The sequence below is a fragment of the Polyergus mexicanus genome, unplaced genomic scaffold (genome assembly GCF_030449975.1).
Source record: "Polyergus mexicanus isolate NDT 795.1 unplaced genomic scaffold, iyPolMexi1.0 SCAF_18, whole genome shotgun sequence".
NCBI lineage: Eukaryota > Metazoa > Arthropoda > Insecta > Hymenoptera > Formicidae > Polyergus > Polyergus mexicanus.
In genome coordinates this window covers 965,040-983,591 of record NW_027223338.1, presented here as the reverse complement: position 1 = coordinate 983,591, position 18,552 = coordinate 965,040, and the positions used below count along the sequence as shown (strand labels likewise).

Below are 18,552 nucleotides of genomic sequence, written 5' to 3'. Positions count from 1 at the left end.
AAGCAGTGGTATCAACGCAGAGTACTATTTTCGCAAGACGTGCAAAAAATATTTCCATGACCGCTTTTTGTAAGACGAAAGAAATATTCGCGGTTTTCCTCGATTCGCGGCTTTCTATGAGGAAAATTAAACTGCAAAACTTGTCGCAGAGAGATTGATGAACAAATGGAATGGCTTAATCACGAATACTTAGAATTCTCGCTTGTTTGATAATAATAAGCGAATAAAAAAAAAAAATGAGAAGATTGTCTTCGATGGTCCTCCTCTTGAAATGTTGATTTAGTCCCGCTTGTTTTTCAGTTACGTACGACTTGCGTGTATACATATATACATGTGTATAAACGCGATGACGGCTCTAAATCCTTCGATCTCGCTTTTATTTCAATTATGTGTTTTCACGCACGCCTTCTCAAGAGTTCTCCACGTTCAAACGGCGATTAACGGTATACGGAAAAGAATTTTCACCGTTTGTGCCGTTGCATGGCGCATACATTCTCCGTGACTTTAAATCGTCGAAGGTATCGACGAGGTCGCGCACGAGGAAGGAATAGCGATCGACTTGGTTGTTGACTAGGTGAATGGATAGGTGGGCCTGACAGATAATGGCAGGCTGTCAAGCTGTCGTTTCTATAAAGCTAGAGATCAAGCGAAGATATCCTTTCTAACGTGACTCGTGGAATTTAAGGGATGATACGGCAAAATCCTGATCGGAAAATTCTTAAAAGAGGCAGAGGAGGACTTTTTCAATATCGTTCCTCTCTTCTCGTCACGCTATCGTATTGTACGGATGCTCCTTCACCGAAAAGGCGAGGGCACTCTTCGGCGAGATACATATTATGTATGTCGAAGCACGTGCGTGCGTACGTGATTGCACGTGGGCGCATCGACCGCGGAATAGAAAACGCGGGATCGAAGGTTCATTCGCCAAAAGGGGAAGGGAAACTGTTGCCGCGTGTAAGACTAAACGGAAATGTTCATCGCTTGCGAAGATCTTTTTGTCACAAAATTGTAAAAGTTGTAGATATTTCTCTTGTAACATTTGTAACATGTTGTTCTTCTAAATGTTAGAAAACGCGATTCTCATGAGATTCGTATATATATATCTAATAATCTAATATCAATATATCCTACATGTCTCATTATAGATAAAGAAAGTCTTGTTTCGCGAGTTACAAAACGTCATCGCGCATTCAAAGTGACCGGTAATCAAATGCAGTGAAAGTAAAGTCGTGCAAAAATTTCCTCGCGCCAGCGATTTATGGGCGAAGGAATTGTAAAAAAATGCATATTGATAGTGGTAAAACAAGTGACAAGTAATGGGATAACAAGTCTATAAATAAGTGCTGTAACGCGATCTAAGTCCAATAAGAAGCGAGTATCGGCGGGTAGTGCGCAAATGATTTCTGTGTAAACAAATGGATTAATCCGTTATAATCTAAGATGTTTTCTTTACAGATTATAATCCACTCTTTTTAATCGTAAAAAAAATATATATATATATAATATAGATAATATAATTGTTTTAAATAAACCGATTAGATATATTTTTATGTATGGAATGAAATCACCCTTTGCGTTCGTAATTACAAAAATTATGTTAATCAAAAGCTTACAGTTTATTAAGCTTCTCGGATAATATCGGATTCATAACGTAAAATATGCGACAATTGTTTGCAATTACAGGTGGCCGATTACCGCAACGATGGGTGTTCGCATTAATGGGATTTCTGGCAATCCTGAACGCATATACTATGAGAGTCTGTCTCTCGATCACTATTACGGAAATGGCATATCCAATACATGTCAATTACACAGACGATACCTGTCCGTTTAATACATCGGACAATAAAAACGAAAATGACGCAAAAGATGCCCAACGCTACGACTGGGATGAACATACTCAAGTATGTATGTGAAAGATACTTTGCTCAAATTTAATGTGTGTGAGAGATTATTTTTTATAAAGCTACTTATTTTAGAGATCTCGCTGTTATAATTATTTATATCTTACCTTTAATAACCATTTTCTTCATCTTTTGATTCTAGGGTCTCATTCTCTCATCGTTCTACTGGGGTTACGTTCTTACGCATCTGCCAGGAGGAATACTGGCCGAGAAGTTCGGTGGCAAATATTCCCTCGGTCTTGGTATTCTCTCGACAGCGATCTTCACCCTGTTAACACCGGTGGTAGTCGATTGGGGCGATTGGATCGGCCTGATGGTATTGCGGATCTTCATGGGCCTCGGCGAGGGCACGACCTTTCCAGCGTTGAACGCTATGTTGGCACAATGGACGCCACCGGAGGAGAGATCGATGATCGGATCGATGGTGTTTGCCGGTGCCCAGCTCGGCACAGTATTGGCCAACCTATTATCCGGACTGATCCTACACTCCTACAGCTGGCCAGCAGTTTTCTACGTGTTCGGCGGAATCGGCGTGCTGTGGTTCCTCGTATGGGTGCTGATTTGCTACAACAATCCGTATGAGCATCCGTTTATTTCTGAACGCGAGATGAAATACTTGCACGAAAGTATGAACGAGCACACCCACACGAAACCGCCGCCCGTACCTTGGCGCCATATGCTGCTCTCGGCGCCGATCTGGGCGCTGATCGCCGCCCAAGTCGGTCACGACTGGGGTTTCTTCACCTTGGTCACCGATCTTCCTAAATACATGAGCAGCGTGCTTCGCTATTCTATCAAGAACAACGGTTTGGTTTCGTCGTTGCCCTACCTCGTTATGTGGTTCTGCAGCATAGCAACATCCTGGCTGGCCGATTGGATAATTACCAAGGGCATCATGTCACGCACCAATGTACGAAAACTCGGTACCACTATCGCTTCCCTGGGCCCAGGTGCCTTCATCATCGGCGCCTCGTACGGTTCGTGCGATAGAACGTTGGTGGTGGCTATGTTCACCATCGGCATGGCTATGATGGGTATGTATAATTCTGCTCGGTATATTACGACTTACAATTTACGCGCGAATCATCTTTGACTCATTTTTTCTCTCACAGGCACCTTCTATCCCGGGATGAAAGTCAACGGGCTGGATCTTAGTCCCAATTACTCCGGCACTTTGATGGCGCTGGTAAACGGGATGGGTGCCTTTACCGGTATAATCACGCCATACATTGTCGGCGTGTTGGCGCCCGAACAAACACTCACCCAATGGCGGCTTGTCTTCTGGATCGTCCTGAGTTTCTTCATCGTGACGAATATAATCTTCATCCTGTATGCCAGCGGTGAGGTTCAATACTGGAACGATCCTGAGTTCGTTATACGAGATCGGGAGGAGAGGCGGCTGCGTAAGGAGACGGGCGAGCAGACGTCTCCGAAGAAATCATGAAAGCCTTGTTCTTGGCGCAGTGCCCCACAAAGTTGAACGCTATTAAGCGTTTAATGAAACAGTCAAGCTTTTCTTCCGAAAAAAGAGATCTCGCACAGATATCCTAGATATCGGTTTTTTTTTTGTCCCCCGACAAGCGCAAGTTTCGTCTTATCGTTTCTTCACGTTCTTCGACAAGGATTTCATATCGCATCCGCATGACGATGAAATGATAGATGAAAAAGACGTTCACTCTCGCACATAATCCTTGAATAATAATTCAAGCGTTAAGTTCGCACGGCTCTGGACGCCGCGAATTGTGAATATGTATTATTCATCGCAACGCGACTTTTACGCAAGTACGCAGATTTTGTAGTGAAAGGAGGAATTGTAAATTGAAGACGATGGACAAATAATCCTATATATATATACAATATATATATTGCGGATTTTATATAAGATAAAAAGAGATTAAATAAATTTATAGTTAAGTTTAATTTAATTAATTAAAATAATATGTTAATTGTATACACAAATCGCCAATATATCATCATTTCGCTATCGTCGCGAAGATAAATTAAAATATAATCGAATTCTTCGGAAATCTCTAAAAATTCTTAGGATAATCTTATTGTGAAAGAGAAAATTAATCATATATATTGGTCAAGTATCATATATATTGAGCCATTTAATCATATCAGATGCGGCTACTATCCAATTGCCCAGAATACATAAACGAAAACAGCTGGTCTCAGAAATAAACATACATTTGATTACTTTGTCAATTCTCCAACAGTTTTATGTTTCACTTTATAAATTTCATTTGATATGCAACGTACATAATAAATATATAATTTTATTTTATCATACATGAAATACAATATAAAATGTATTATTCCACATTATTGATTAAACAATTTAAATGCCGGCAAAGGTTGTCTGTTTGGAGACTCGTTAAAAAACTACATAATATGCGTTTTTTCTTTTCTTTCTTCGTAATCACATCGCGTTACACGTAACTATAGATGCTCGAATTCCATTTGTGGTATTATTATAATTCAAAGTTGTTATCACTGTGCAAAAATGCACTTTATAAAAGTGTGTGATAATTCGCGCATCTCTTTTTAATATCGATTTATTCAACTTGAGTTTTACACACACACACACACACACAAACTATCCGTACTATTTATAAGAAACAGATTGTAATTCTGAGACCAACTTACTGTTTAATAAATTTCATAGATTATATTCGCAGAATAGATATCTGAAATGTATAAATGATGCCGACTCATGTTCTCATTGCATACTTCGCAAAAAAAAGAAAGAAAAAAAAAGCGTATATCTTATAAAAATATGCAACAAGATATATCTATTCATCGATAATCCGCGCGCATTTCAAGAACCTGTTCTGTGAAATCCAGATCGATCCAGTTACATTATCACTATCTATTATCACTCTTTCAACTGTTCTGCATTAACATAACATTTTAATAAAATTTAGATACTCTGATAACACGCCGAAGATATTTAAATTAAAAACAGTTAAAACACAAAAAGCGTATCATATAAAAATATAAATGCAAATTAAAGATTTTACTTTGATAAAATTATGACGAATTTATAATGTACAAAATTATCAAAATTTTTCATTTGAAGAGACAAGTGTTTAATATTTTTTATACCCGACAACGAAATTGTAAAAAAGAAAAAAGAAGACAATAAAAACAGCGCATCTCGGTATTTGAAGAAAATCAGCCGAGATACTTCTATGTAAATATAAATTGAAAACCAATTAATTATACATAGATATTCGATTTAGATATCACGCGAGCATAAGAAATCGTTCTATTTGATTATCATTCAGCGATTAATGTCATTAAATATTTGGTTCAGTTTTATGACTGGTTTTCGTTGTCATTGTTCTTTTGGGAGCGATATAGATCCAAATAAAATATATGTGATAAAAGTTAATTAGATATGAAAGTTACATAATACCGAGTGAAAAGGCATCTGAATGATCTTTTTTATATTATCAAACTTGTATATAAAATTATATAATATTTTAAAAGATTAGATAATTTTTTGTTCTTGTATCGCATTCATGTTTCTATTATATCGTTCTTATAATATTCGATTTCGTGATACTTGCATGATGTAATTGAAATTATAGAACATATCGCGTGCATTGTTACCGTAATGATGGCCAGATAGTACAACAGTCATTCGCTATAATTACGCGCTGCCAGATTTTTAAACGAGCTTTATGCAGACGGTATTTTAATAAGCGTCAATTAGTCGATGTATCTAGGGAGCAATATTTTCCTACGAGGAATATGGCGTGATGATATTCAAAAATGCGTCTCACCGCAACTCCAAACATATCGTACCATGTGTGTGAATAATTAAATCCATAACGCTCTTCCAACGCGTATGTTTTACGCAGATGGACATAATTTTCGCGTAGATTGCGTATAGATGTACAGCTTTTGTATTTTCTTCCTCTTCTTCCTTTCTTTGAAATCTGAAAAATATATATTTACATAAAAATATATAATATAAACAGAAAAAAAAGGAAGAAAAAAGGAAAAAGAGAAAAAAGCCGGAGTTTTTTATATTAAAGAATTTAGTTTTCCTTCTTCAAATAAAAGAATTTAGGTTGTTTTCCGAGAGCAGCTTTAAATGTATTTCTGACAATATTTTAAATAAAAATATTGTAAAAATCAATGATTTCCTTTCGTTTTCTTTCTCTTTCATTTGCTTTTGTATAAGATCAAATAATAATCTATAATAATCATGCAAATATATAAATATAAGAAAAAAAAAAAAAAATTGAAATCTCTAAAGAATTATGTCGATGCTACAGAATTAGTGATAAAAATACGAATCATAAAAGAGATATGAAATATATATATAGTTTACAAATCAAGGCTTTCTTGTCAATCTCGATATTACTTGAATTTAAATTTGCAATATACATATATGTATTACGTTTCGCTTTTGTGTCTTGTAACAATTAGAATTACCTTTTATCGGGAACTTTATTACGAACGTAAGAAAAAGCGGTTATCCGTATGATAGCTATCCTTTAGCAGAGGAGAAGAGGAGAAGCCTGAGACGAGCCACGCCGCCGTTTTTCGTAAGGCGCTTTTTCTAACTGACAGCGCCATCTATTTTAGAGCCGGCGAAACTACATGGCCAGCTTCACTTTGCCGTGCCACGGTAAAACGACCGATTGGTGCATGTCTGTGCTAAATATAGTATACGGTGAAATATTATAGATTTTATTAATGTTTTATTAGCTGTGCGTAATGTTTTGCCATTCTAATATATATTACGGATAGCGATAATAAGTTTTTATTGAAGTATTTTTATGTATATGCGTATGTGATATAAAAAAAAAAAAAAAATAATAATTTTAATTAATTTCTTAGCCTACAAAAAGTAGGATTGGTAGAATTATCTATATTAGGACTATTTTAACTTAGGATAGTCATTTAATTCCTTAAGTATTTAATTCCTTAAAATTCTTAAGAAAAAGGTAGGATCTAAAGCTAGGATCTAAAGGTAGGGATCTAAAGGTAGGATCCTTTTTAAGAAAATTAAAAAGTAAAAATTAATTATAAAAGATTGGTAAAAAAATTAATAATTTTAATTTTTCTAGAATTTAAATTTAAAAAATTAATTAGTAAAAGAATTAAAATTAATTATAAAAAGATTTCAAAAATAACACACATGCTACACATGCCTTTTTTTATAAATAAAAAAATGTAATACAAGTGTATTACATTTTATTTTATATATTTAAACTTGTATGTATATTTGTTATATTGTTATATAAAATTATAATGTTGAACTCTTAAAGTAAATGCTATCAATTATCTACATTATTGGATATATCAGATATATTTTTTTGATACTGACAGCATTATTAATTGTAAATTGTATTCCAATTATGATTTTACGATAAATGTGAAAAAATTAATTAACTATCAATAATGGAAACTCTTTAAAAAAACAAAATAATAATAATAATAGAATACGTTTAAAACTACAGAAAAATATAATTATACAATTGCGCTTGTATAAATAATTTATCTACAATAGCTTTTAATATCCATCGGTGCGCATCCAACTGAATTCATAAATAAAAAAAATTTTAAAAATAATATATATATATTTTTATACATTTATTTATTTATTTATTCATTCATTTATATATTTATATATTAATATACGTATGTAATATGATGAGTCATGGGCGTGTGTGTGTGTATGATACCAGCTTTATGCGGCGCCTACAATAGAAATTTTAAGCTCTAATGCGGCGTCTACAATAGAGATTTTAAGCCCTAAGTCTTAAGAAATTCACCAATCACAGTCAATTATGAAAAGAATACTCGACTGTGATTGGTCAATTTCTTAAGGTTTAGGACTTAAAATCTCTACTGTAGACGCCGCATTAGCCTTAAAAAATTGACTAATCACAGTCGAGTATTCTTCTCATACTTGACTGTGATTGGTCAATTTTTTAAGCCTTAAGCGGGGAGCACACACTTTTGCATAAACGCATAATCGTAAACATAAGGAAATTGATTGGTCCATTTCCTTATGCATAAGAAGATGGACGAATCAAATTCCTTATGCGCTTATGTAAAAGTGTGTGCTCCCCGCTTTAGGGCTTAAAATCTCTATTGTAAACGCCGCATAAAGAATATTATATTCGTCGTACGATATGTTCGTCGAACATCGCGATTTGCTGTCGAATAGAAAATCCCCGAAAGTTTTCTTTTTGACAGCCAATCGCGCGTGTGACATTTGTGTTTATGTACATTTTCTGCTGGAGAGCGCCCTGTGATTGGCCGATCGCTTCGAAACATTGGTAGCGCGCTTCGTGCAAATCCGCTCGAATAGATGGCATTGCCGCGCCGGAAGCTGCACGTGCCGCTCTGAACATTGCCGAACCGGAAGTCGAGCAGCCGCGTGACGCAATCATTTTACTCTCCGTGCCGAAGCCGAGTCCCGCGCGTTCTCTCCTAGTGTTCGATCGTGTCTAGTCATATTATTTGTCGTATCGTCATTGCGTTCGACTTCACGTCAATATGAACGGCATCGTGAGGAGCGCGGTACGCGCCTCGGCTCTACGCGGCGTGCTCAAGTCGTCGTCGATGACGTCGTCAACCGGTCAACCCGCCAGAGCCTTGTGGAACATGTGCGAGAGTCGGCGAACCGCCGAAGTCGCGCCGTTCGTCTCGTTCAAGTTGCACGACTTCCACGCCCGCAGGTGTTACAGCAGATCGCACACGAAAGGTATTGACCCGCCTACGACTGTGTCCTCGGATAAATCGTCCATTAATTGAAGGATCTTTGAGATCCGATCGGACTCGCGGACGGTCGTCCATATTTGCCGCGTTGCGAATAAAATCGTTTAGCTTGCATGTAAAATGTGTGAATTGATCAAGATCGATAAACTCGTGACATGAATCGATCAACGATTAATAAATTTAATTGGGGGCCCTATTGGATTTAATTCTTTATATTTTTTTTTAAATGAACCTATAATTAATATTTTTGTAATGTAATATTTACTGTTTTGTTTCAATATATTTGTAAGTGTTGGTTAGCTTCTTGAAAAGATTTCTAAGTTTCTTGCATTATTTTGAAAATGCAAATTTGCTTTGCGCGCTTAAAAAATTTAATCATCTTTCAATAAGATTGAGATTGTACCAAATTTATTTTGTTTAATACAGAAATATATCTAAATTTTGTTACACGATGTTCATGTCGCATTGATCACAAAAATTTATGGATATTCTTATTCTTATCTTTTATTAGTTACGTTCTTTTTATTTTATCAGCGGAGAAAGAATTAGTGGAATTTCTTGCGGAGGAAATAGTAGCGGAGAAAAAAGCACAGAAGTTAAAGACAATCCCAACTACTTTAGATGGATTCACAGTATCCCTTAATGGTGCGGAGGTTAATCTTGAAAAGAAAGAAGACACTGATACGTAAGACTCCTTTTACCATATTTGATATATATATTTAGATTTGAAACATAGACTCATTTAATCAATATTTCTCCTCAGTATTCGTATTTCCTTTAATGTAAACCATACGGTGGATGCCGATGCTGAAGCAGATGTTGATCCTCGTCAAGATGATGTGGAGATCGGTGAAATGAAGAGCAAGCCGACGTTCACAGTAGATATAATTAGAGACTATCGGACTTTGGGCTTCACATGTTCCTTTAATACCCAACCTGGCGCGTCAGGCGCCGATGATAGCTACAGTATGTACATCTGCTGTAATAAATTTATTTTTATTTTATTCCAAAGTGTTGAGTACAGGATGACTTCTGTTTTGGTTATCTTGATAATTATTCTTTGGTATATAAAAACACTTTCATGTATATATATCGTGTCCATGATATCACCGATGAAAATTTGAAAGTGTGACACTATTAATTTATTATATATGTTTCCTAATTTTCTTGATTTTTTAATATTCTTATATATTCTTATATAAATATATATTTTATTACAGATGATATATTTGGCATCGATGAAATCACATTGTACGAGGGAGAACATAGTGAGAGAGTATACTCTGTAGCTGGTGAGATTCTTGATGGTGTAAGTATTATTACTCTAATACGAGACATCTACTCTTTATTATGAGATTTATATTTAAAAATAATTGTCATGAATAATTAAATACACATTAATAATTAATCTTACGTAATAATAAATATTTAATATTTTGAATCAATGTGGAATACAAAGCACCCTATATAACAATTGCTTCGTTTATAAATCTTTAGGTAATAGATGTTCTTAATAAAGTTAGAGATCGAAGCTATAAACATCATTTCTTGTCACGATGTATTGAAATAACAATTACATGTATGCTTCGTATCTTAACTCTTCAATTGCTATTAATATCTTTCATTAATTCTCTTTATTTTAATCATATTAATCGTGACATTTCCATAGCCGTTTATAATTATATATATTCAGTTTTTTTATGATTAGGATAAATCAGATAATTGAGCCATTGTTTACTTTGCAGTATCTGTATGATCTACTGATGAACTATCTTGAGGAGAAAGGCATTTCAAACGAATTTGCAGATAAGCTAATTGATTTAAGTACATCCTATGAACATACTGCATATGTCAGTTTGTTGGAAGGTTTATCAAAGTTCACTTCGGGAAAGTAATTTTAGGAATTTAATGTTAAGGCATTTCTTGCGATTTACGACATCATAGTTGTATGCTTAAGAATTGTTAATGAATGTATTGATATTCAAATGAAATAAAAAACACTACATTAATCTTTTTTTCTTTTAGGCGAAGAGGAAATAAAATTTTTTTTTGCATAGATTAACAGTATTATGTAAATATATATTTCAGGGTATCATATAATTTTTTATACTCTTTATTCCTTCAGTTTCCACTCATTTCAATGATGAAGCGCGAAATGAAAATATCGTGTACAGTAAAATATATGACTTCTCTTTGTTCTAACATTATGAGATAAGAGAAATTAATTATTCAAGTTTTATTGTATACATTCATTATTATATTTATTATTAATAATACATTATTCCACAAATAACTAGTTAGATTTATTTTGTTTTGATCATTTCTGAGAAGCTTATAGCGAGAGGGGAGAAAAAAAACGACCTTTTTTCAGAAGTTCTGAACTTACATATGTAAAATGTAAATAATAAAAAAAAGAAAAAGTCAAGAAGAGGAAAGGAGAGGGGCCATCGGTTCCAGGATTCGCTGTCGATGCGATCGCAGCGGGGTGGAAAGATGGACCAAAATGGTCGCGATCAGACGCAATTAGGTGAAGGAAAACTCGCGAAGACGGCGAGTAATGACGTAGAGAGTCAGCTGCGACGAAGTGGCAGTGTCCCGAATGCCCGTCCACCGTGATCGTTGTCATCGTGCGAGACCTGGTGAGAATGTCGTGTCGCGATCCCGACAATCTGATGGTGAGCACGAGCGACGATGACGAGAGGTTCGACTACCTGTTCAAGATCGTCCTGATCGGTGACTGTGGCACGGGCAAGACCTGCGTGGTCCAGCGCTTCAGATCCGGCACGTTCGTCGAACGCCATGGCAACACCATCGGGGTCGACTTTACCATGAAGACCGTGCTCATAGACGGCAAGAGAGTCAAGGTGCGAGACATTCGCGGCGCCAGATTAACCTTGAAGTCATCCTCAGATACGACGTTTGATCTGATATTTGACTATCTGAATCTGTTAGTTAGTTAGTTTCTTTTTCGCTTCAAATGCGAATTTACGGATGTGTATCAGCGTTTTTTTGGCGGGAAAAGAAAACAATTTAGCACAATAACAAACAAAGTCATTGGAACTGTCTCTTTTAACTCCATTTTTAAAAAAGAGTTGGAAACAAATTGTTAATTTATTTCAACGGAAATCTCTGCGACAAATCTAGCTATAGGTTTTTTTTTTTTTAGACAAACTTTATACTCTATTTTATCTTAGACTCTTAATTCAATTAAAAATCCTCAGCAATATTAATATATTGCTTTGGAAATGTTAAAGAAACTTATTTTTTGCAAGACGATATAATGCATATGTCTACAATGCTCTACATAAAATATCTTTGTAACTAATTGACGAAACATACATCTGATAAACTTCCCTGTAGATAAAACAATCTCGATGACTCTGTTTGTTTTTACTTGTATTCAATGATGATTGCTGAAGTTTAATCTGTTATTGACAGCTACAAATTTGGGATACCGCGGGACAAGAAAGATTCCGAACGATAACTCAAAGTTACTATAGATGTGCAAATGGGGTAATTGTAGGTATGTAAACAGATCGTAATACACAGCCGTACAAAATATTTAATTTATATAATTTTTTTAATAATTACTTTGATAAATAATTAATGAGAATCATATTATATATTTTTGTTTGCGATAGAATTATCAGTTTTTTTCGTATTTTCGTATGGCTTTTTCTCTGTTATTGAAAAATAAGGTATGTGTCATCTTTCTAAAAGTAAATATTTTGTGAACATTTTAGTTTACGATATTACAAAACGATCAACATTTTTAAGTTTGCAACGTTGGGTGGAAGAAGTCCGGAGATATTCGTCCTCGCATGTACTATTAGTGTTAGTTGGTATGATCATTTTACATGCATTACAACATATTGACATACTGCAATGATATCTCTGTTATTATTATTGCGCATTTCTCGCTTTGTAGGTAACAAGTGCGACTTGGAAGATCTGCGGGAAGTAGAGAAGGCAGAGGCCGAAGCTTTACGCGAATATCTGCCTGAAGTTGTGCACGTAGTGGAGACCTCAGCCAAAGATAATACAAATATAGATTCTATATTTTTCTATCTGGCATCTGAACTTAAGGTAAATCTCTATCTTTTATATAATTTTGTTACAAATTAAATATACTATCTTTGTTTTCTTATTCATGGCTACATTACACTTTTAGAGACGACACGATAACCGTCAGATTAGCGCGAGCGAGAATGATGTAGTGAAACTCGGTGCCGGACGAGATCTGTCTTCTTGTTCAGGCTGTTCAGGCTACAAAATATTTTAAACCGTTTATATTTTTTTTCTATCGAGGCGCACTGTTTCTGAATGACAGATATTCATGAAATAACATTTGTCCTAGTGATAAAATAAAAGGTAGTCAACGAAGGAATATTTATTTGTTGATAAATTCTATTATAATATAAATTTTACTTTGTTTTTAAAATAGAAATTAAAAAATTAGGAATCAGAATATAAAAAAGGATTGTTTACATATTAGAAAATATTAGTGTAGACTTTTTACAAAAATTTCACTGCCTTTTATTTTATTTATAGCTATACACAATAAATTAATATATTTCCAGAAACTAGAACAATCAATGTCATTCTATCAATATAGAAGAAAGAAGTTTATATACAATATATGCCAAATTTTCAAGATATTCTACTTTTATTTGCGTAGAATAGAATGGACATTGGCTCTTCTAGTTCCAGAGAATACGCGAATCTCACGATAATGATATAATACTTAAAATATAAGGTGGCTCATTTTTGCTCTAGAAACTCATTGTTCCAACAACAGTACATTTGTATATTTTTATATTTAATTTAACAAACACAGGTACAAATTTATACACACGCACATACATACTGATACTTCACAAATACTGTGGCGATCTGAAGAAATCCTAGATATCCTTGTGCCTTAAAAATTCGTAGTGAATGTCACACGTTATCGTATAATGAGTGCATAGACATACGCGAAATGTAATCGAGAAGATTATGGGAGATTTAAATTGTGAGTGGTGACTCAATTCTTTTCTTTTTTATTTATTTTATTTATTTATACGCGTGAATGTGTGTTATGGCGAATGCAAAGGTTTAACTTCTCGGTCGCTGAGCACCCGTTCGAATTGCGAGGCTGTAAATATTAATCTTTAGTCGCATTCTCAGTTCGTGTTTCACGCTGAGAGATAGTTGTTTCATTCTTAGCCTTTGATCAATTTAAATGATGCACTTGGCGCTATGAGAAGAGCGCATTGAGAATGCAGATATAGAATACGTCTCGTGACTAAACGGACGGATTATGTTATAAATGAACGAACAAATTTAACGAATCTCTAATAATAATATTTTCATACAAACAAGTGTACAATTTTTCAATATATTTACATATATTGCACATAAGAGAATGTGCGTATTATAATACTCGTTGCGAATCAGAATTATTATTTTATATATAAAAGTAACTTCGATGTACATAATCCAGGAGGATATAAATCTCCATTATCTTATGCGTAAACATTGCCAAAAACGTACGAAAAGTGTTCTCACAATTTAAGATCTTTATTAATTTGCATAAATGTTATGTATCTGTTTCTCTCATAGGTCTTATGACATAAAAATATTTCCCTAAGACACAACAAGAATTCTTTCACTATTAATTAGGTAAAATCGTCATTTGATTTAAGCGCGAAAAAAGAATATTGTGTAAAATATAAATTTATATCATATCTTAATATTATAATTTTGTGTTGAAATAATATACAAAGTAAATGGTGTAAAGAGAACAGTCGTATGAAATATAATTAAAACTCTATTGTATTATATATGAATGATACAATTGGAAAATATATTTTTTATTAAAAAATACATATAGTATGCAGTATAATAATTTGTTGTATGATTTTTATAGCAAACTTTATTATATTACGCTTAATACATTTAAATTAAAACATTGCGTATATCATACTGGTTGCATTCGGGGAGCACGTTTTTAATGCGTAGCATATTTTCCCGAACGCAGTCACTGTTGAAGTTTTATAATTCGTAATAAAGCTTTTTTTGTACTTGTAGCAAGTCTTTTAAAAATTGATCGCTATCAATCAATCTATTAGCTTCAGCTTTGCCACAATTGATAAACATTGCGCGATTGATTCCACAAAAATTATTTATATTATTTTACGCATAAACAATAATTCTCTCGACATAATTCTCGATTGTATGTTAAAAAGATATTTATCACAGTGAAGAGAGATTCTAATCGTCGATTTCAATATTTTTTGAGCAAAGCATAAATAAATTTTTTTGTTATTTATTTACACGACTCTCGTTTCAAAGTCTCAATTCCTTTATTGCGTTCAGAATAATTAGCAGTAATTATCATTCGGCTGATATGAAAATGTACATTAATAATTCATAAAATTGTATTTATTTCAGCGTAAACAAACATACTATATGTAACTACCACATATGTATATAAATAACATTATAAGGCCGTACATCATAAATTGTAAATATAAGGCCGTATATACACGCGCGCATCGTGTAAATTCTCAGCATATAGAATACTAACTATAATAATAATATTTATTTGGTGTTATGTTAAAATAATATTTCATTGCAGAATCAACGGGCGTATAAAATAAGGGAAACGAGGTAGAAAAGACATAATTCAGCTCAACATAGTGTATAGATACTTAACAAGATTGATCGCAAATAAACAACAAACTGATATATAGATATATAAACTGAGAAAAATAATCTCCGTTTAATGAATTATTATATATATATATTAAAGTTTAAATTAAATATCATTTATAAAATTTAAATATCATTATAAGCCAAGGTTTTTATATAACAATTCTGCTCTACCAGCTTACTTACTTGTACATTTATATATGTATATCCTTAAACGCTGAAAATAGCATCCGAGCACATAAATATATAAAAAATTTCTTGAATCTTTTTTCTTTATTATATGTAAGAATAATCTGTATAAGGCACTTTGCGCAATGCTGCTTTCTATGTCAATGCAAATATATCATTGATTTATAAAAACATAAGTATTAACAAATTACAACATGATAAATAAGCTTCGGCTTATTATAGATTATATTTGAATTGTATAGATTATATATGAATTGTATAGATTTGAAAGTATATTCGCGTAATTGACGATGTAAGGAACGTTGACATTGCATAAAAGTTTGACTCTGCGTAAATTAGCGAACAAGATGAGCGGATAATTTTCTTTCTCGAAATGTTTTTCATGAAAATTACATAAAACAACGCCTAAGAAATTCTTTTAACGACTTGTTCTACGCAACATATATATATATATAACAAGCTCTGCGTTAATTATATTTCTAAAGAATATTACATGATCTCGATTGCTATCATGTATTGCACTCTTCTCATGTGAATCGTATTAAATAATAGATTCGCATTTTAATGTGTGATAAAAAAATAATATATTAAAATATATGTATAATGAAGAAGAAAAAGAAATTGTTTGTGTCGGGAAGACTCAGATTCGATAAATTTTTGATACGACGGCGTTTCTCATCCACCAATATTATAGGATTGCTGTTACTGCAATTACAAGTTGTACGGTCAAGTAAAACTTGGTGCCATTCATTTTACAGATTTTAGGAAGAAAATTAAATATAAATAACCCTAAACCTTGAAATCTAATACGCCGTTTTCATACTCTCTTATAAGTCCTCCTGTATTTCTCGTCCACCTGAGTCAAGTAATACGTTCCCGGAAACATGTCGTCTATACTACTCTCCGGGGTGAATGGCACAACGTGACAATTGTGTTCCCTCGATGCCAACACCTTGGTGTAGTCTGCCGGGGAGACGCAGTGACGTCCCTTCAATTGCGGCTTGACATAAGAGAGAGCCATGATGATCTTGGAGAGGTCGGAACCGTCCCGCGTGTCTCTCGTCACCGTCAACGAGTACATGCTCGAGCAGAGACCCGATCCGTACGAGAACACGCCAATCTTGTTGCCGGCCAATTCACTTATCGGTTTCGATACGAGTAACGACACTAAACCGGAGTAGACGGACGGTGTGTACATATTTCCGACTTGATTCGCTATCAATAGGCTGGGTCGAGTCTTTCGCTCGAAATCCGCCTTGCTCAGTTGCACGAAGATTTTCTCGATGTCCCGATCGAAGTAGGTGTCCTCGAGTTTGGCGGCGTGGAAGCTCGCCGCGTCCTTGTAGCGATCGCAGAGCCGATCCTTCGGCGTGTTGAGAAAATCAACGAAGGCCAATCGGGCGAAGGATTTCTGCACGAGTTTGCAGTAGGGCGAGTGGAAGAGGAACGCGTCGAAGCTGGCCAACGTTACAGGATCGCCAGTGGGATCCTTCTGCCCAACCTTATCGCAGTACTGCTGGTAACAGCTATCCAGGGCGCTCAAGTAGCACTGAATCGATAGCTTGCCATCAACAACCGGATACTCGGACCGCAGATCTGGCTTGTAGAAGTCGTACGCGTGTCGCATACAGGACGCGCGAAGACCGCGGTCAAACACGAGGGGCGCGTTGGGACCCACCAGGATGGCGATCGCGCCCGCGCCGCCGGTGGGTCTAGCGCTGCCCGCCTCGTACACGGCGTTGTCGGCCGCGATGACCAGAGCGAGTCTGCCGTCCCAGGCGCTGCTCTCTACCCAGGCAACGGCGTTGAAGAGAGCGGCGGTGCCGCCGTAGCAGGCATTGGTGGTATCCGCTCCCTCGATGTCGGTGCAGCCGTGCGGCTCAAACAGCTGCATCAGCACGGACTTGACCGACTTGCTCTTGTCGAGGATCGTCTCGGTGCCTACCTCCAGTCTACCGATGTCACGCGGCTCGATTCCATGACGCTCCAGCAGCCGGTGTGTCACGGTCAGGCACAGTGAGTTGATGTCCTCCCGATCGTTACAGAAACCCATCCGCGACTGGCCCAGACCTATCGTGTACTTGCCCGCGGAAACGCCATCATATGCCTCCAGCTCCGTCTGCTCCACGTACTGTGCCGGGAAGTACACCTCCAGCGCCCGTATACCAACGTCCTTCGGCCACATCTCGTTTGAATGCTCAGCTTGATGGATCCTGGGGAAACGATGCCTCTCTCTCTCCCTTGGGAGAAGGTTTATGTAATCACCTTTAAAGGGCGAGTGCCTGTCGAATATACAACATGGATTAATCGTTGCGCTTTACGTACACAACACACAAATTCCGAATTGGACAGGTTTCTGCGATTTCAAATCACGTACGTACGTATATAATCCTCGCGCAGAACGTCTACTGGCCAAGTCGTCGGTTGGTATGAAAAAGACGCACGCAAACGCGCGGGCGCGCGGACACCGTCGTATTCAGGTTAGAAGTGAAACTCGGAGCTCTCGGTGAAAATTCCAATCGTTCGCCGCCGTCGTCCAACGACTTTCGATTGCGTGCTTTGAAGCTCGCCTTCCGTTCCGTTAAGTCGGCCGGTCGGTCAGCGCGAGGTTACTCGTGCTCGTCGTCGCTCGTGTCTATAATCGCGTGGTCACGTGGCGCGACACGTGTCACCATACACAACCGAGCTCTCGCGAGCGAATGCGCTCGTGGCGCGCTCGCGCCGAGTCTTATTGTCGCGTTTGATATAAAGATAAAAGGAGAAGGGAAGCTACGGAGATCGAGGGAGGAGCAAGATTCGCGACCGATGGAATATTTTCGCGAATTTCTAGATCCCATCGATACGTCATATATATTTGAATATATTCAATCGTATTTGCATGACAATCCGTGCGACTTTGTTAGGTCGGGTCTGTATAATAGATGGTAATAAAAGCCTGGCCTTTAGAATTATATGGATAGATGGAAGTTTTAAATCGTAAGTTTCAAAAGCTGAAATCTCTGGCCACATCTCGTTT

The 18,552-nt window shown here is 36.0% G+C and overlaps 5 protein-coding genes across 6 annotated transcripts in view; 3 read left to right on the top strand and 2 right to left on the bottom strand.

The window, feature by feature from the left end:
- The window catches only part of LOC138941119 (cilia- and flagella-associated protein 52), a 15,361-nt gene extending 11,787 nt beyond the window's left edge, over positions 1 to 3,574 (bottom strand). The window contains exons 1-2 of the mRNA XM_070310496.1: positions 2,570 to 3,574; positions 2,012 to 2,468 (exon numbers count right to left, since the gene is read on the bottom strand). Of these exons, the coding sequence (XP_070166597.1) occupies positions 2,012 to 2,033 (22 nt within the window). The 5' untranslated portion in view covers positions 2,034 to 2,468; positions 2,570 to 3,574. The remainder of the gene's footprint in view (positions 1 to 2,011; positions 2,469 to 2,569) is intronic.
- LOC138941121 (putative inorganic phosphate cotransporter) overlaps positions 1 to 6,016 on the top strand; it is a 10,732-nt gene extending 4,716 nt beyond the window's left edge. Inside the window, exons 2-4 of the mRNA XM_070310498.1 lie at positions 1,684 to 1,904; positions 2,047 to 2,938; positions 3,017 to 6,016. Coding sequence (XP_070166599.1) covers positions 1,684 to 1,904; positions 2,047 to 2,938; positions 3,017 to 3,348 — 1,445 coding nt within the window. The 3' untranslated portion in view covers positions 3,349 to 6,016. The remainder of the gene's footprint in view (positions 1 to 1,683; positions 1,905 to 2,046; positions 2,939 to 3,016) is intronic.
- Positions 6,017 to 8,313: 2,297 nt separating this feature from the next.
- Positions 8,314 to 10,669, top strand: P32 (complement C1q binding protein P32). Its single transcript, XM_070310503.1, has 5 exons — positions 8,314 to 8,637; positions 9,186 to 9,336; positions 9,415 to 9,617; positions 9,872 to 9,960; positions 10,397 to 10,669. Exons 1-5 carry the CDS (start codon positions 8,430 to 8,432, stop codon positions 10,544 to 10,546), a joined length of 801 nt encoding a protein of 266 aa, XP_070166604.1. The 5' UTR covers positions 8,314 to 8,429; the 3' UTR covers positions 10,547 to 10,669.
- Positions 10,670 to 11,121: 452 nt separating this feature from the next.
- On the top strand, positions 11,122 to 15,583 carry Rab19 (RAS oncogene family member Rab19). Its single transcript, XM_070310420.1, has 5 exons — positions 11,122 to 11,515; positions 12,090 to 12,174; positions 12,395 to 12,493; positions 12,580 to 12,737; positions 12,823 to 15,583. The coding sequence occupies exons 1-5, from the start codon at positions 11,297 to 11,299 to the stop codon at positions 12,931 to 12,933; spliced, it is 672 nt and encodes a 223-aa protein (XP_070166521.1). The 5' UTR covers positions 11,122 to 11,296; the 3' UTR covers positions 12,934 to 15,583.
- Positions 14,384 to 18,249, bottom strand: Hmgs (hydroxymethylglutaryl-CoA synthase). 2 transcript variants are annotated; one of them, XM_070310418.1, is made up of 2 exons: positions 17,914 to 18,249; positions 14,384 to 17,818 (listed from the first exon to the last, which is right to left on the bottom strand). In XM_070310418.1, exon 2 carries the CDS (start codon positions 17,719 to 17,721, stop codon positions 16,354 to 16,356), a length of 1,368 nt encoding a protein of 455 aa, XP_070166519.1. In that variant the 5' UTR covers positions 17,722 to 17,818; positions 17,914 to 18,249; the 3' UTR covers positions 14,384 to 16,353. The 2 variants fall into 2 exon arrangements, with proteins under 2 accessions (XP_070166519.1, XP_070166518.1); XM_070310417.1 differs by having other exon boundaries at positions 17,918 to 18,249.
- Between the last annotated feature and the right edge of the window lie 303 nt (positions 18,250 to 18,552).

Bases quoted from the DNA above. Each gene is read 5' to 3' on its own strand.
- P32 (XM_070310503.1), top strand. From the start codon at position 8,430: ATGAACGGCATCGTGAGGAGCGCGGTACGCGCCTCGGCTCTACGCGGC. The intron at 9,337-9,414 runs GTAAGACTCCTT...ATTTCTCCTCAG, and splicing joins AAGAAAGAAGACACTGATAC to TATTCGTATTTCCTTTAATG. The intron at 9,618-9,871 runs GTATGTACATCT...ATTTTATTACAG, and splicing joins AGGCGCCGATGATAGCTACA to ATGATATATTTGGCATCGAT.
- Rab19 (XM_070310420.1), top strand. From the start codon at position 11,297: ATGTCGTGTCGCGATCCCGACAATCTGATGGTGAGCACGAGCGACGAT. The intron at 12,175-12,394 runs GTATGTAAACAG...TGAACATTTTAG, and splicing joins TGCAAATGGGGTAATTGTAG to TTTACGATATTACAAAACGA. The intron at 12,494-12,579 runs GTATGATCATTT...CTCGCTTTGTAG, and splicing joins TGTACTATTAGTGTTAGTTG to GTAACAAGTGCGACTTGGAA.
- Hmgs (XM_070310418.1), bottom strand. From the start codon at position 17,721: ATGTGGCCGAAGGACGTTGGTATACGGGCGCTGGAGGTGTACTTCCCG.